Raw genomic sequence first — 19,843 nt, forward strand, 5'->3', positions numbered from 1 at the left:
GGGGAGGGAAAGGGGATTGTTAGTAATGTGGATCCCATTGCTAGCAATGTACCATGTTAGGTCGACCACCACGCGGTTTCCCCTGGAAACATTGTGATAAATTCCCGGTGAATTTATCACGTTGGGCTACCAGATCTGACCTCACGCTCATCCTATCATCATCCATTGGTGCCAGCGTAAACCGTTAGCGCAAGCAGGTGCACCATTCCATTATCATCCTCTAAAAAAACAGTAGTGTAGGCGAGTGCAACATACCATAATAATCTATTAAATAAAATAGAAATAGAAATAATCTTTATTCAAATAAACTTTATATAAGCACTTTTGAATAGTCAAGTTTTTTTATTCTACCGCTTATTCGCATTGCAGATTCATCACAAGAAGAATAAGGAAGAAACTTATGTGTTGCTCTTTTAAATATTTATTGATTTACTTATATTTAATTAACAACAAGGATGGAAGGAAGAAAGAAGGAGGTAAGCGACAATCAACATAGAAACCGCTACGCACTTAATCTCTGTTCAATCAGATAACATTGTCAGCGCTATGAATTTTAAGTTAATTATTTTCTACAAAAACATTATTATCATTTAAAAAGTACCCTACATTGGGCGAAGTCTACCTAGCTAAGGTTGTGATCATGCCATATGGGTTATAGATGATGTCTCAGTTTGGAGCCCTAAAATTAAATACTGATACTGATATACTAATCAATTTTACATAAAGTAATATATTATACATAAACCCTTATACGAATACCATTAAAGTTGAAAGTAGTGATGTAATTTATGTAGATATGGTAATTTTAAGTTGGTGGAACGCTCCCAGGCACACGACCAATCGATCAAAGTCATCGGAAGTCAGGTATTCGTTCGATCAAATGGTTCATTCTATGGATTTATTAATTACACGGTATTATACGGTGTGTGAGTTTATTTTACGAACTAAAAAGGTTTTGGTACAATTTGTTGGTCCAAATGTTTGGCATTTTCAATCAATTAAGACAATGACTATATTTATATTTTTATGAATTCGTAAAGCTTAATATTTGTAACTCTATTTTAACCATTAAAGTGTTTACTTTATAGAAAGAGAGACTTTGTATAAAATGACCGACATCATATCGTTTTTTTTATTTTTGAGCTGGCAGCAGCTGGCCTTTACAGCTTCACCGGACGATAGAGGGTGTGTGATATGGTACTTCAAACCCGCGGAAAAACTTATGGAGCGGCTGAATACCAACTCCCGCCTGACGAATACGACTTTAGTATGAGAACTCCGCTAGGGTTCGAACCTCGGCTCAGGCAATTGTAATTTCGGTTCACGTTTGAATTGGACCGTGATATGTCCTATATATTGACATGTTTACGTACCGTGTAATATTAAACCATCAAATATGAATACAGCTTACAAAGTAAGCAGCTTGATTACAATAAACTAGGTAAGACAAAGGTACTTAGTGAATTTATATTATTTTGTATAATTCCACGAGTAAACTGCAACTGCTCCGAACAAACACACCTAGTGTTCCAAGCTATATCCGAACTCTATTCAGTGCCTGATGATGCATCGTTCAGAAAGAAGAGGCGAAACACGTGTCGCTATATGGGTGTAGACTCAATAACTGTCGGAGTTTAATCACCATTAGTGCGAGTTGTAACGCTTCCAGTCGGTGGTCAGGTTTCCACATTGAATATTTGTGGTTTCACACATGCGTCACAATCCGTTATCATCAGGATTTAAACAAAATAATAAAAATCCATTGAATAATAAAATGGACTTCCGCAAAATAATACCAATTTCGATAAAACAGAGACTCAGACGGCTCTGTACAGTTCGACGTTGTAATGAAATTACAATTGTCAATAATTACAAACAAATAAACAATTATTTTGATACCTACTATTACATTTTAGATTACATTGTAACACCGGCTGTTACCTGTTATACCTCAATTAGCTGTAATATAAGTTTAGTGTAATAAATGTCAACTTATTCCCAACTTATATTAACTTAGTGTCGACAAAACCATATAAAGCTAGTAAACAAAGTAGACTCTCACTTGGCTATTACGCTCCTCAAGTTGGGGTTAAGTTAACAACTTAACTTCGGCCTTAGTTTTAACCACGTTGTTTTACTTACAATGCACTTGACTTTTGTTGGATAACTGTTGAATTAGATTTTATAGAGCTTATGCTACACATGTGGTTAATCTAATGCGGTCGTGGGTTCAATTCTTAAACAGAAGAATTTAGAACTTAAATATATGAAAATAAACTGATTAATTCTGTGTGTTCGGGTTTATTCCTTAGAGCTTCCAGTTCGGGTTTTTAATAACTATGAACCAAGCAACGATACAAACATTGTATTATATTGTATTCATGAGTATGATTGTTTGTATCGGTCTGGGTGTTTTCTATGTATAATATGTATGTATTTAAATTATCTATATATGTGTATCAGCTATAGTAGTACCCATAACACAAGCTTTAGCTAGCTTAACTTGCGTCTAGATGGCGCTGTGGGTGGGTTTGTGCCGTGCGAGGAATCGAACCCGCGACCATCGGTCATAAAACGGTGTGCTAGACCGCTAGACCACCGAGGTCGTTATATGTGTATGTATTTCTGTCAAGTCGTACTCTTACAATTCCTGTCGTGAACAGCTAGTTTAATATATCATCAGTTGATCATGTACATTCATATTTTCTTATATTTTAGTCATACAAAGACGCTCTCATTCGCGTACGAAAGCTCATCGTTCAAACCAGGGCTTTCGATAAATACACCAAACGTGACAACACTATCATAATCCGTGTATTACCATAAACAAGTACCCGGCATCGAACCCAGGACCCGACGCATCCGGGCGCGTCTTCTGAATATTTATCGTGTACCCCGGACGCAGCTGTGGCGGACAATTGAATGAAGGATTCCTTTCGGATCTCCGATGTTTTGACTTAATAAACTCTTGGCATGTCATGTTCGCCTAGTACTTCGTAGTCGTAAGATGTGTTGTGTTGAGACAAGAGATTCGTTTAAACCAACTTAGAAAGTAAGAGGTTTTCTCTTTCTTGTGTCGTTTTGGAAATGATTATTTGCCTTCAATATTGCTCAGACTTTATTCAAAGTCGTCTAGTTGGGTATATTTTTTTTTACCTATTTCTGTCAAATACTTTTTTAATTACGAGATACAGAGATATTGCCATAATTATAAGCATAAATGGTATCACAATATATTTAGTAATACAAAATATTTTGTGAAGTTGCCGGATAATATAAAACACATAGTTATATTATTTAATTATATTGGTGGTCGCTCAATTGTCGAAATTCTACCATAATTCATTTAAATAATTTATTCTCAATTTAATAGAGAATACATTTATTTGATACACATGAAATAATTATTACATTCAATTTGGATCAGTAATTGTGGAAATATACGTGTGTGTGTCAAATACATGGCAATGTCATGTATGTATGTAGTGTTCTTATCAAACATTATTATTACATAGTATAAAATATATGTTGTAAATAAATATATGTATTTAATATGTGCCAACAGAATAATATACGTGTGTGTGTCATCAACACATGGCATTTTTATTTTATTTTGTAATATTATATTTCTGTATTATTTAATCTGTAAACTTTATTTCTATTTATAAAATGTATCTCATGTATGCTATGTGTTTGTAATGGTTGAATAAAGAACTTAGGGGTGGAAAAAAAAAAAACAAAGTCGCTGTCGCTGTCTGTCCGTCCCTATGTATACTTAAATCTTTAAAAGTACGCAACGGTTTTTGAAACGGTTTTTTAATAGATAGAGTGATTCTAGAGGAAGATTTATATGTATAATACATGTACACCCGTGTGAAGCTGGGGCGAGTAGCTCGATTATTATAAATTGGTTTGCGGTTAGTCTTACCTCATCTGATGGTAAGTGATAGCAAGACTTAGGATGTAAGGCGCTTACCCAGAAGAAATCTATTGACCATAGACTTGAAGAATCAAATTCAAATTCAAATTCAAAAATCATTTATTCATGTAGGACATCTTAGCCGCTTATGAACGTCAAGTTTTACATTATAATTTTATTTCCCTACCGTCCAGTTCGGTATATAGATCCAATTGAGAAGAACTGGCAAGAAACTCAATTGAATTACTTTTTTTTAAAAGCCAGTTTATTTTATTTAAAAAAAAATCCAAAGTTGTATTTCTCCGGGAAGAAGAAAGATGGAAGTGTGTTCCACTCAATGTGGACTTTCCGTCATGTAGTTCGTTGGAAAAAAGGGGAAGGAATTTAATGTATGGATAATTTAAAAAATATTTATTTGCATACTGCGCTCATTTATATAAACTATAAGTGTGCGAAATTGCATACTTCTCCGTCAGCTCAATTTTAGTAAGAAAAGGTACAAAGTTTTTACGTCACGTATTAATATTATATATAGATAAGCCAAGCAGTAGCCACATACTAAAACTAAAGCCTACAAAACCAATTTTAACTAAGGACTTATTGTAGTGTTTTTATACTTTCAATAAAAATACCTCCAAAGGAAAAAGACAAAACGATATATTAATTAAAATAAGTTTGATAATTTCTGTTTTTTTATACACAAATTTTTTTTTAGTTTAATGTTATTGGTAAGTAAATCGTCTAAGCTGATGGTATACGACAGAGCACTAAAAGAAATGAAAGGATGACGTAATCAGAATGAAATCAGGTCATTTAGCTTCATTCTGGTTGTAAGAGATGATAATGGAATGGTACAGCCTCCCGCGCTAGCGATACACGCTGGCGGGGTACCAGGATGATAGAATGAGCGTGGAGTCAGGTCAGTTTGCCCGTCGTGGCGAATTTAGACATAGAAAAAGAAAGAAAGAAATTAGAAATTGACTACGATGGTTTCCAGAACCGCGCGGAGGTCGACCTGACATGGTATATTGTTAGTAATGGCTACTATCCTCATTACAACAGTTCCCTACCCCCATTTCATCCTGGTTAGTACCTCCCATCACTAACAGGCGCTTCTCCCCTTGGCAAGACAGACGGTACTTGAATGGAGGAAATATGAATTGAGGTTGGGTAAAAACTTGGCCAATTTTGACCCAATGTACATACTTCCAACTTAGTTATCTAATAGACGATAATTAACTTATCACTTACATGACGTCGTAACTTTTTAACATTGTGGACATACATTTGGACTTAAGTTGGACAACTTTGTTCTTATTCGTCATCATTTGCAATACACCGTTCAAATGTGAACTCTAACCGCAGGAATGAAGATCGATATTTAAATAACTTCTTGGCGTCGCAAATATTGCTAACAGTGGACAAATTCGTTATTCAGTTAAGCGAGTGTAGTTTCATGAGTTGACTTGCTGTTAGGCGGCTCGAAGATGTGTGGTCAATGGAAATGGTTGTATTAAAAAATCTATGTTATTTGAGGTAAGGGTATGTATATATGGGCTAATGATGGGATGTGGTCGCACTGATACCAACCAATCAGCCTGTCTAAAATGACAGACATCTGAAAATCAAGCTGAAAATATTCAGAGCGCAACGTTTTGTCGAAAGTGTAGGTGTATTCGAAGCATCTTTTAAACCAAAGGGAACTAAATAAATACAAAAAAAAGAATAATTGTGTTTTGTGTCTCTCCATTTTCTTTGTTTAAATTAGAAAGTGTGTTTTTTTTTTTCGATAAAAAATTTAATTTTGTCTACAGTGTTCATAGGTATATTTTTATAATTTTTATACCTTTACCTAAAATAAAATAATGTAATTATATTTATCATTTACCAAACTCAAAACTCTTAACCAAGATTACTTAAAACACATGATGTGTTGGTTAGTCTTGGTTAATTTTAAAACCCTGAATAATATATCAATTTGAATAATAAATATTACAAAGTTTAAGAATATTACAAATAATGCAAATTTAAAACCATATCCAGAAGTAATTGTGTATCTAGAGCCTGAACGTTATCTAATTTGTCTGTCTAGCCTAGGTACAACTTCTGGACTAGAGTTTAAGCTGCGAATTAAGCTCATGTTTTGCAGCTTTGTGCACTAATCTATAGTAGAAAATTAGTGGTTTCCGTACCTCGTAATAAACTCCTCGTCTCACATGTTGTCCTGGTAGTTAGCTGCAAATCTTAGCGATTTTGTGAAGATGTTAGAATTGGTGATAAAGCTCGTGTAAGCTTTGTTTATAATGTTTTTTTTATAGATAAATAAACGGACGGAGACGTCTGATGGTAAGTAGGAACTGTTATTACACCTACCTACCACTAGCTGTCTACCATACCTAATACTAGCTGTCCTAGCTAGTATTAGGTATGGTAGACAGTTAGTATAAACTATACTAGGTTTGTTACCGGTGTCTTGTTTACACACCAGGTCACAGGACCGCGTTTAATCTTAAAAACTCGGCCTTTAAAATTAAATTATTTTCAGCAGCACGTGATTTTTTTTCGTAATGTTAAGTATATGGCAACCTTTATCACCGACCATTCCTCAAGGAGATTAGTAAAGGACGGAGGCTCGTAGGTCGACCTTTTATCAAATTTTGTTCTCGAACGGTCAAGCCGTTTCGGATGAGAATCACTACAAAGAGTGCAAATCTGATCTCTAATTTGCTCCACGCTTCGGGCTCCGCTCAATTCTTCTGAAGTTTCATAAAAATTCATTCAGTAGTTTTTCGTGAAAGAGTAACACACATCCATCCATCCATACATACAAATTTATATATAATATTAGTAAGACATTAATTAGAATTGCTTTATCTATCTGCGAGTTTGTATACGTCACCAAAGTAACAGGGAGTACGCTTGCAATGTATTCGAAACAGCACCCTCAGTGGTTGGAGACACTTAAAGGCTTCATAATTCAAACGAAGCCTGCTAACACAACGCGACAACGGTAGTGCTGAGTCGGTGCCTCTCGCAATTTACTGCCGATGGCCGGATATTACACGGGTGTACAATTATTGTGCTAGTAAATTGTTTTATATAGTCTTTTATACACTATTATTATTTATTTTTTATAAATTATTCAGTCATTCATAATTTAAGAGTTCTTCTTTTCGGTGGAGCTGCTGCCACTTTACAAGATCTTACATCATGTTCTTTAAATGTTGATACGAAATCTACGATTACGTCCTTAATATGATGTAGCTGTTGCCCTGGTCTTTCCCTCTTCTTCTTTTCCTCTATTTTTCCCTCAATAATAATTTTCATAAATTCAGCGTGTCATATCAAGTGGTCTAACGTTTTTCCTCGTATATTTTCTATAGTATTCAATATCTGCCTGTTTATCTTTGTATTATTTCTTCATTTCTTACTTTATCTTTCCAGCTAATTCTTTCCATCCTAAAAGGATATATGTTATTATGTCTTATTAATATTATAAATGCATAAGATTGTGAAACTACTGGTCTGATTTTGTTGATACTTTACAGAGATATAGCTCTGAATAACACATACGCTATATTTTATATTAAAAATTAACGTGGGTGAAACCGTGGGCATAGCCAGTCTTGTATATAAAATTCTCGTGTCAGTTACCATACTCCTCCGAAACAGCTTGACCGATGAAATTTTATATGCATATTCAGTAGGTCTGAGAATCGGTTACTATCTATTTTTCATACTTCTAAGTGATAAGGGATGGCCAACCTGTAACATTTCTTTAATTTTTTGTACTATTTTTTTTTTTATTTATTTATAATGTGACATTAAAAAATACATACAATCCTAAATTTTCACCCTTCTACCACCAACCCCAATTTTTAATAGCGATATTAATTTATATGGCAAAACAATGTTTGCGGCGTCAGCTAGTAAATATATATATATATATATATATATATATATATATATATATATATATATATATATATATATATATATATATATATAATAGTTGGCTTAACGCACGTTTACGTTGGGTGTAACGCACTCTCAATTTACGGCGCGAGAGCGTAGCACGGATTAAGAAGTTGCTTTTTCGAGTAGCTTGCAAACAGTAGCAAACGTAAACACGAATGCAAATCCTCCAGCCACATACACCGAGAAATAGAGTGGACTTATGCATGGTTAAAAGGTGGTAAAAGGTATAATAAACAAAAAGCCAGATAAAACTCATAGGTACTTAACTCATGAAATGAAACGCGTACACTTAGATTGTGGAATGAACTTCTTGCCGAGGTTTTCTCACGAGACTACGGCATGGGGTTTTTCAAGAAGGGTATATTAAGGTTTCTTAAAGGTCGGCAACGCGCACGTGGCACCCCTGGTGTTTCAGGCTATTTTATAGTGTATTCCGTTTATAGGCTACGGTAACCGTTTACCATCAGATAGGCCGTATGTTTGTTTGCCACCAAAGTAGTATAAAAAAAACCACTCATGAAAAAAAATCGGTAAATCAAAAAAATACTTAATAACGTTATTCGTACTAATTCGGTCACGTGATTAATTAAGTAAAAGTATTAAAAATATTAAATATTTAAAAGTAGTAGTTAATTTTTTTATCAAGATTCCACCACAGATAAGGATATTTGTTACATTGTATATTTTAAATTGTTATGCGGATGGTCTGGTTGAGCTAACTAATAAAAAAGTTAAATAAACTGTTTTTATATTAATCGTCACAATATAAATAATATTTTTTGATCAAAATGTAGCAGTAGAATCCGATAATGATTATTCAATAGTGCTTAAATTATGTTTATCTCTATATTTATATGTATTTTTTGTTCGATAAGTCCATCACGATCATCCTACGCGGGACTGCTGTTGCCTATAATTTGATTTATTGAATCATCATTACATATTATAAAACAAAGTCGCTGTCGCTGTCTGTCCGTTGCTATGTATGCTTATCTTTAAAGCTACGCAATTGATATTGAAACGGTTTTTTTTAAATAGAGTGATTCAAGAGGAAGGTTTATATGTATAATACATGTACACCAGTGCAAAGCCGGGGCAATTAGCTAGTATTATTATAATAATAATTTGTTTTATGTGTATGATTGTTTATATCTATCTGGATGTTATATATGTATTAATATTTGCAAAAAAATCTTCATATAAGTTGTCCAGTCCTCATAAGGCTCTGCTTAGTTTGAGACTAGATGGCGCTGTGTAGATTGGTCGAGGGCCATCATATTATATTTTTAGGACTTTTATAGTGTAACATTTATAGCAGACTTTTATGGAAAGGTCAGAGATACATATTGTAAAATATTATTAAAGTATATATAAAATATTAAAGTGGTGGTAAACGTAACACTTGATATAACCACATTTTACTAAATTTCTTTTCTTCTCAGATCGAAAGCACTCTGAACTGATGGTAGGTATGACATATCATAAAAGTGAATTAATAAAAATATTTATATAATAGTTCTTTATTTTCATCTCAGTGGTTAGTGAGAAGCCTCCGTCCCTCCCAAATTTAATAGTCAAATTGTGGAATACCAAGTTGATCTAATGGAAATGTAGTGTATTTGTTTATGATAAGCAGTTGATTAGTAGGTACGGGATTTGTGAAGGGCTCCCACTCGGTATGTATTTAGTCAGTTCACGAATTTGCAATTCTATTACATACAAATGTTTATATAGAGGGATTCTTGACTTCGATGTCTAATTAACTGCCAAGAATTTTTTTTCCTTAATTAAATGGCCAAAGTATATTACCTGTTCCCTTCGTGAATGGATGAATGGAATAATGGATGATGGATTGTGTGAAAGATATGTATAAAAGGAGAGTAAGCTCAGATATGACGGTTGATAGGAAACGAAAAGAAGGAGTGGAAGATGATGACATTCTGCGCCAAGTAATAGGATAAAGGCAAGGCAATGATGATGATAATGATGAGTTAAAGGTCATAAGTAATATTGTATATTATATATAGTAATACTATTCCCTTCGTGTATGAATGATGGATTGTGTGAAAGATGATATGTATTATAGGAAAGTAAGCTCTAATTTGAAGGCCTATAAGGATCACAATATGATTGAATTTGAATCACAATTTTATTAACTCTCAACTATTTTAAAGATAGGTTGCATCACGGGTACGGATATAGGCTCACTTATTCAAAAAAAATTAACTGGACGAAGTCCACACAAGCTTTTTGTTTTTAATGTAATTGAAATGACAAATACATAACCTTCCAATAATTGTATGTACGAACCGATATAATAATGAAACCTTTAAGAAAAGTGCTTATTATATTCCTTCTTAAAAGGCCGGTAACGCACTTGCAATTCCCCTGGTGTTGCGCGTTCTCATGGGCGGCGGTAGTCATTTACCGTCAGGTGAGCCGCATGCTCGTTTGTACCCTAAACTATAAAATTAATAATGCCAATTGATTGGTGGCTGAAGTAGGTGTGACTAAGGTCTATATATCTACACAGATGACTTTTTACAAAGTTTAACTTGGTTTAAATCGGTGTTTCCCAATTAGTGGTACGCGTATCCCCAGGGGTACGTGAAGTTGCATCAACGGATGCGTGCGGCTATCCCTAAAACAAACATACACACACACTCACAAACTTTCACATTTATAATATTAGTGTGATTGCTACAATAAGGGGTAGGCAAGGTTTGAGGTCTTTTTTGAAGTGGAATGTAGCAAAAAGTATTTAGGAACCACTGGTCGAAATGATTTTTTTAAGCGAACATAGTTGTGGATAACATGGCGTATTTTCAAATTTCAAATTTCAAATTGAAATAATTCTCAAGTCATAATAGTGTTGTAAATTTATTGTGAACTTGGTTTAAAATTATTTGCAATTTCTATATTCTCCTGTTAAAACTCACTCGGCGGCCACGCAGAACAAAATGGCGGATTGTTTATACGGCTTTCTGAAAGATGCTCGTGGAAATATAAACTTTGACCACAGCACAATAACTGTGGTATACAGACAACGTACGGAGGTTGTGGTAACTGCAGAAAGTAATTAATGTTTTAATTAAAAATGTTATACTATGTAGTTGTTTATTTGTAATTTAATAAAACGGATCCATTATCAGAATTCCGGCCTTACAAAATTGTATCTATCTTTGTTTTAAATTTAATAAAGATTTTACGATTCAAAAATACTTATATTAAAATTTATTTGAATAAAGATTTTTTTATTTTATTCTATTTATTTCTTTTGCCATTAAGGCATGAAAAGGTAGCGAATAGACAGACCAAATGTCACATTTGTAAAACTAACAGTTATCCGGGACTACCATTATTATTTTTGAGATAAAATATACCCTCGTGATAGAAGCTATCTGTTGATCAAACTTAATTAGGAATCGTTGAGCCGTTTATTCTTTATTGTACACACACATAGGAAAATAAAGCAGTAATATGATAAATGTAACAAACTTATCTTTAAGAAGATATTTCTTCTAGCAATCCTAGAAAATATTATAGGATAATGTGTCCACTAGATCAGCCATACATATGTATAGGAAAGAAAAGTAGGCATTAAGATATTGTCGTATATCATTACATTGTATAAAATAAAGTCGCTGTCGCTGTCTGTCCGTCTCTATGTATCCTTAAATCTTTAAAACTACGCAACGGATTTTGAAGCGGTAGTTTTTTAATAAATAGAGTGATTCAAGAGGAAGGTTTATATATAAAATACATGTACACCCGCGCGAAGCCGGGGCGAGTGACTAGTATAATAATAAGTTAAAACTACAAGAATAAATAAAAATATATGAATATAATAGCTGTGTCCGGTTTTACCAGCTTGAAAATTATAACCTATGTGTTATTCTGATCTGTAAGCTATATTATTGTAAAATTTCATTAAAATCCATACCGTAGTTTTTGTGTGAAAAAGTGACAAACAGCCATCCATAATCCCATACATCAGCGGTTATAATATTATTAGGACTAAAATGTTAGTAAGATTGTTACTGTTTAGTCATAAAACGTTAACAAACAGACCGGCAGACACACCTTTGCATTTTAATATTAGTTTAAAATGATATGCGAGAAAAACAAGCAAAAAAATACTATTTCACGAAGCTCACTCACCCAGGTACTATCGCTTAATAATGGAACAATGTACCGTTATTGCCTAAAGCACAGGTCACACGGACAACTTTAATGGACTAAAACTAATCTAAGTGAAGCGAACAAGCGTACCGTGGTATTGCTATTTTGTACGTGTACTCACAACTTTGTTGGGATTTACTGTTGCAGTATAATTCTCGATCATAAACTATTTAAAAAATAGACATTAATTCGTAATTTAAGAGCTGAACTCTTGTCGGTGGCGCTCTCGCCAGCTTTCACGATCTTCTTCTCAATCTTTTTAGTTGTTGATATGACACGACTCCAACTTTTTCCTTAACCTGCTTGATGTAGCTGTGTCTTGGTCTTCCACCTCCTCTCTTTCCATTTATTTTTCATTCGATAATATTATTAATAAGTTCGTCGTGTCGTATCAAATGCTCCAACATTTTTCCAGCCTGTTCTCAATAATATTTAATCTGGTTTTTTTTTCTTTCCCGTCAAAGTACTTCTTCATTTCTTATATTGTCTTTCCAGCTAATTCTTTCTTAAAAAACTAGACATGCACTTTTATTTGCATTGTACAGTAAAAGAAATAAGTACTTTCATATGTTAAATAAATATATCTGTATAAATGCAATAAGGCGGCCATAATACTAAAAACATACGTTTTATGACAATCTGAGGGTAACGGATATAATTGTGGAATATATGGATGATAACATGGCAACTACAGAATATTGCAACAACAGAAAACCAAATTATCATTAAAACCACACTCTTATACACTTTCACGTTATGCGACAAATAGTTAATAAAAGTAAAAAACAATTCTTTGATTCTTCCAATGGTATTTAATTAAACTTATTTTTAAGTTGTATGAAAGTTTGTCTACAGTTAAGGAAATGATTCGGCGTAAAATACATACTAATTAAGTACTTGTTTGTTTGCAAAGTTGGTTAAAACATGTAAGCTATGTCGGTCACAATCGACTTTATGGCATGATGAGATTCAATAATTTTCTTTACTGTCCAAATATAGCGCCATCTGACTAAACCAATCGTTTTACTATTTGGCTAACTATGAAATTCAAGAAAGCGCTAACTGTCGATCTTACGACTTAAGTAAAATGCCACCCTATTAAAACCTTTATGGAACTAGATTTATTTAGATAGCCTTTCGTTTAATATGGGAGCGTTCTCAGAACTATTATAGGAATTTCGCTTAACCGCATGGCTGATTGGGCCCTTACAGCTGCATAATAGAAAAAGCAACCGTAGGCGTTTGCAATATCTAACAAAAATATAACTTCCATTCAATTTACAATCTTATAGTTAAGAACATAAGGTACGATTAAATCTTTTCAAAACATTATCACAGCTTCCAAAATGAAAAAAAGAACTGAGACGCAGGTAGAGAACTGAATACAAAAGATTAGTGCGTTCCGTTTCTTCGTGAGTTTTAATACACACACTCTTTTGTAATGAAGTTGTAGCATTTTAGTTCTTCCCGTCAGGTAAATAAAGTCGATAATTAAATGTGTAGAGTTGTGTATGCTCAAATCACTCGTAAAGACTGAGAGTCCCTTTGAAATGGTTTGTAAGCGGTCAAATTTTTATGATCGAATGACGGAACGCGATCCAGTGAATCTTTTAGGTTAGTTTACTTTTGTTTTCGCGGCGCGACCGATGTTACAGTCGGATTCCCGTTTAGAATTAGTAAATTAAATAGAGATTTCAATATATTGTTCCATTTTTAAAAGTTTGATTTTTAATTAGTGTTATTTGTGTATTCAAGGTGAATAGTGGCCAGTGTTTGGATCACGTTATATGGGATTGTTGTGATGTTTACTGAGGTACGTTTTGAGGTTATGTTTTAAAAAAGTTGTTATAACAACAGGGTCAGATATTCTATAATTACAATATAAGAATAGCTGCTTGATTTAGTATTGTGTACTTGAGTTTATGTAAAAAAAATCTAATTGTCTAGCTTTTATACCCTATAAATGTTTGCACACAATGCACTAAACTGAATATAATTCAATATGAGACTACATTTACGCATTGTATTAAGCACAGTTGTATAGATTATTTTTTAAGGTTTTGGCTTAAAAAGTAGGTAATAACAATTTTCATAAGTAACACTGCCAACTACAGTAGATTTTATTGTAGAATAGTGAGAAGTAAATAGGGAAAGGCAAGGTTAAAGAGAAGGAACAGGAGAAGACAAGAGAGTGAACTGGATAGGAAAATAGAGGCTATAATGGAAGGGGTAACCGAAAATAACAGAATACTTTGCATAGATTAACGGCTTCGGTGGTCTAGCTGTTTAGCACACCGCCTTACTTTCGATAGTCGCGGGTTCGATTCCTCGCATTACACAGACATTTGTATTCATGAGTATGATTGTTAGTATCGGTCTGGTTATCTTCTCTGTACAATACGTAGGTATATACGAAAAAAAAAATCTATTTATTTGTATCAGTTATCCATAACACAAGCTTTAGTTAGCTTAAATTGTGTCTAGATGGCGCTGTTTGAATTGTATGTAATGATATTATTTTGATTAAATTTAGTTTTGATGCTCATAAGAGCAGTGCCATTTATCACTACACAAGATTTCAATAAAAAAGCCGTTATTATTAATCTGTCATTTATAATCTGTATTGCGTCCGCTCGAGAATTAACGACTGCTTGGGACATCAAATGACAATTTCCAATTAATACTCAAGATAACACAGTCCAGAAAACAATGCATAATTAATATGAGTAGTAAATTCAGCTAATAGGTAGTTACCATAATTATTATACTCTGTGGCACGTCCATAGATAGGGTTGTCATGTTCTTTAATAAAACGTCAAATATAGAAGTTGTTTTATATATTATAATTAATTAAATCTTATTGATATTATAAACGCGAAAGTTTGTGAGTATGTTGTTTCCTCTTTCACGCAAAAATTACTGAACGGATTTTGATTACAGTAATGTTACTGTATCAAAATTTTATTACTATTGAAATATAATTATTATATATCACAAGAATACAGTACAATAATTTTTTTAGTAATGATAATATAAATAGAAAAATACTCGGAATTATAGATATATATGATGTACTCGGCGACACCGAACTGTGTGTACTGACAAATAATAAATCGATAATATAATATTAAAAATATTAGGTAACAAACGTCGTATTTTACTCGGTTAAGCAAATACGAATTTACGCAGATAACGCGTTAACCATAACGTCGACAGTTGACAATGCCTCTGACAAGCCTATTTAGGAAAGCATTCGTGAAGGTAACAGTCTAAAATAACTAGAATATATAATATGTGATTTTCAAGTAAAATTCTGCAATGCACAACCCTAATACATTTCGTTTCTCTACCAATCTAATCTACCTAATGAATATTAAAATGTTCCTTTTTGACGATTTTTATCTGGATTCGATTGTCTCCTGAACCAGATTACGTATTTTCCTCATAATCAATGTCGGCTTAGCTTTGCGGAAGCGAATTTTAAATATATAGAAAGTGTGACGGATTTTATCTTAATGTAGATTTGTTCTTTTCGATTTTGACATCGATGTCTTTGAAAATGCATACTTACCGATATTTTAGTAAGGAGTTATGGCAAAAAAAATCAATCTACACGGCGTAGATTGAATGTTTTTGAGTCACACAGATGACACATATTTTTTAAACAAATTGTAGACACTTGTAATTTAATCTCACGTCAGTTGATCCTGAATTATGTACCGTCACCAATAGGCATGCGAAACACAATACATATGGCCTCAGGTATCAAAGATAATATTATCCTATGGTAAGAGCACTTACCTATGAAGTACGTGAATAATTACTAACTACAACTAAAGACTATTCTAGTAAAAGAATCAGCTGTAGAACTAGAAATTGTATACATATTCTAATTCCACCTTTATCATCTCAGGTTGACTGGCAACCATTGTGATAAATTACACCAGTAATAGTAATAATAAACAAGATTCTATCCGATAACTGTTCCGACTTCTTATCTCATCATCCTCTACTGGTGCCTTGCCAGCGTAAGCCGTTAGCGCAGGCGGGTGCACCATTACATTATCATATATTAAAATATATACTCTACACTTAGTAGGTGCAATAATTTCTAAAAATTAATGCTCATTATGTACGGTATGCTAAAAGCAAGTAGTAATATGTAACTGAATAATTTTTCAAATAAAAAAAACAAAGAAATAAATAAAATTTCCAAAGAAATAAACAATAATTTTGAAACCTTTATACGAACTTGAATCAGGTGATCGATTAAGTATGAAAATTTATTCAGCCATTACTGAACCAAATGAACTTAGAAATAAGGTTCTGGTTTCAACTTTAATCTTTAATTGAAGTGGTGTATTAGGTGTAGTAATACCACCTACTACACCACCTAGTGGTGTAGTAGGTGGTATTAGGAGTATTCACCTAGCTTTCAGCTTAATCTACTCTTCATGGGTCTGTGTAATTAATGAAAAGAAAATCCATAATTTTAATTATAAATTCAACATTTTTTAATCAAAGTCAGCGTAGCATATAAACTTTTATATATCTCAACTCGAGATACGCGAATGGCTGAAACAATTTGTTATGTTTTGCAAATATTTAGAATAATTTAGCAAAGCCATTAGACTTGGCAACTTAAATCAACTTGTATGTAACATGAGAAACCCACATTTCAACAGATTAAAAATTTACAACAAACTTTTATACGCTCGGAATCTCGACTTTAGCCGGAAAGACTTCGGAACTCGGTTTCACGCCTTGGCTTTACGTTTTTATCTTTTCGCATCTCTCTAAAGACTTTCTTACAACACAATATTTCCAACTTTACAAGTAATTAAACTATCCATTGTAGAAAGTTCACAATTTGTATAATCGTGATCGAATAATGTGTTCACAATGTAGAACGATTTTAGTTTCAATTTAAAGCAACTTTTATGTTTTTTTGTGTATATTACTATACTTACTAATATTATAAATGCAAAAGTAACTGTGTCTGTTTGTCTCGCTTTCACGCCAAAACTACTGAACTCATATAAATGAAATTTGGTATCCAGATAGTCTAGACCCTGAAAAAGGACATAGGCATTGCAAAAAGGGTTGTAAGGGGTTGAAAGGGAAGATGTCATTTTATATTGAAGTATTGTCATTTTTATATGATCAACACCACAGACATTTAAACTATAACAAATCATTGTATAGCGCTTTTATTAACGCGCCTTAACTACCAGAAACATAAAAATCCTATTAATGTTGGAATTAGAAATAATAGTAACCCAGGATAATTCACACAACACCGTTTAATCCCAAGCCAAGCAGACCTTATGTTAGACCACCGATGTCATAGAATATTTAGTAATTGTTTCTGCATTACAGACAAGAGTGAATACATGATATAGTATTATAGAGTAATGTATTGTACGTGAATGTATGGAACTTATGAATGTAATATAAATATAATGAATCCTGCTCTAACTACATAGAACAATCTATTCATTGTTAAGAAAAATGTAACGACGTAGTAAAATACAACGATAATGAAGCTTCCGCCATTTTATTGCACCGTAAAAAAAAATTAACTTCCAATGTCTTTTTTTTTTCAGATGTCACCGCACCTCATTAAAATGTAGCTGAGGCTTTATCGAGCTGCAAACGATAGTGCGACATGGCAAACATTTGGTGTAGTGTGGCGATGGGGAAACAGGATTCCAGCTGGAAGAGAGTGAGGATCAATGCGCCAAGTGTAGTGTGGTGTTTGGTGTTTGTGATAGTGTTTGGCCAATGTGCTGGTGTTAAGCAGATGAGTGAGACGCTGCAGCGGGCGTTGTCTGCTGTTCGAGGTCCGAGTCCTGGAGCGAAGAAGTTGCTGAATATACCGGAAGATGGAGGTATGTATTTTTAAACAGATAAGAATTTTTATTTATACCTTAGTACATATATATAGGCTTATTTGAACAAAATTAAAAAAATATATATATAATATAGGGAACTTGCATATGTATGTCAGAGTAATACAAAATGACTCATAGGTCAGTGGGGAAAATCACTCAAGGAACAAAGACATTTTATAGTTCTAGTGATAGTATAAAAATTACCGCTAAATAATGAACGTTTATATAGGCAAGATTTAGTTAATTATATTGTTAGGAGAAAATCAGCCAATTTATGGCAATGCCAATAGATCAATATTACTAGATATATTTCAACATCAATATTGAGCAATATGGAACATCTTATTAATGTATTAAATCTAGTAACTGCTGTGAAACTGATCTCAACGATGTCCATGGTTTTGATATCATTAAAACAGCAAGTTTGTAATTATATTTCATACTAGCTGTACCCGCGACTACGTCCGCGTGGAATTTAACTTTATTTCTCTAAATTAAAAGTACCCTAAGTTACTCCTTATTACATCAGCTACTTGCCAATAAAAGTCCCGTCAAATTCGGTCTAGCCATTTCAGAAATTAGCCGGAACAAACAGACAGACTGACAAAAACTGTAAAAAAAATATTTTGGTATATGTGTCGTAGTTATATTCTTATGCATGCAATAAAAAACTGTTATTTCAATATTACAAACAGACACTCCAATTTTATTTATATATTTAATACTAAGTCGAATACAATTATGCTGTAAAATAAAGTACAGAGAAACAAAAACCGATCGTTCAAGAATATAATTCTACATAATTCTTTATTTGGAAACTATAAAGTAAATGACTAAAAGGGTTATATGTCATTACTAGCTTTTGCCCGCGGCTTGGCTTGCGTTAAGTTATCCACTTAGGGGTGCAATTTATCAAATTCCTTTCTTATGAGATACCTACGTCATAGTAGCTTTATGCATGCAAAGTCTCAGCCCGATCTATTTAAAATTGACAAAGTTTCATACAAACTTTCATCCCCTATTTTATCCCTTTGGGGGTAGAATTAATCAAAGTCCTTTCTTAGCGGATGCCTACGTCATAACATCTACCTACATGCCAAATTTCAGCCCGATCCGTCCAGTGGTTTGGGCTGTGCGTTGATAGATCACTATGTCAGTCACCTTTGAGTTATATATATTTAGATTTTGTCTCAGTTTTTAACAAACACTACTAGCTAGTTATTCTTCGAAAATAAGTAAATTTATAGCAATTAAACATACAATAAAAGCATTATTTCAAAACTTAAAATCGACAGCAAAGTTTGACAGCGAGGAAGGAACCTGGAACTCGGGAACCCGTTTAATTACTACTTAGACATACTTACTTAGTAATTTTGATTTGTGTCATTACAAAGGAGTTAGAGACACCCGTTAGAAAGTTCTTCCAAACTCAATGAATCCTCTCGAATCTCCGCACAACTTGTGAACTTGGAAGGTCCTTATTAATTAAGGAATTCGTGCAATTACTGCCTCAGGTGGATTTGTGACGGCTTACGCTTGCCTTTTAAAAGGAAAACTTCGATGCACTTTTGAAGATCACTTCAAGGTGTCTATAGGCATGTTGATTTCCGTTCACGTTCGTAAATGCTTTTAAAAATTATTTCTTAGTGGTAACTTTTCTTTTTAAGAAAGTTGTCAACGGAATTGCAACTTTTGGACTCCATGTTAGTAGTCAGTGTATACCGATTAATTTTATTTGCTAATATGATATTTTTAAAAACTTCCAAGTGTAATGAAAGTACTTATTGTACTATCCCGAAAACTTATAGTAATGTAGATATCTAAATTATTTTAAGAATCTGTCAAATTTTTCATTCGGTAGTAAATGTTC

At 33.2% G+C, this 19,843-nt stretch overlaps 1 protein-coding gene across 1 annotated transcript in view; it reads left to right on the plus strand.

Annotated features, from left to right (window-relative positions):
- The window catches only part of LOC131846224 (uncharacterized), a 658,396-nt gene that overhangs the window by 201,045 nt on the left and 437,508 nt on the right, over positions 1–19,843 (plus strand). Inside the window, exon 2 of the mRNA XM_059195475.1 lies at positions 17,686–17,970. Coding sequence (XP_059051458.1) covers positions 17,748–17,970 — 223 coding nt within the window. The 5' untranslated portion in view covers positions 17,686–17,747. The remainder of the gene's footprint in view (positions 1–17,685; positions 17,971–19,843) is intronic.

This window comes from Achroia grisella, unplaced genomic scaffold (assembly GCF_030625045.1).
Source record: "Achroia grisella isolate CSIRO2021 unplaced genomic scaffold, CSIRO_AGI_Agris_v1 utg507, whole genome shotgun sequence".
In the NCBI taxonomy this organism is placed as follows: Eukaryota; Metazoa; Arthropoda; class Insecta; order Lepidoptera; family Pyralidae; genus Achroia; species Achroia grisella.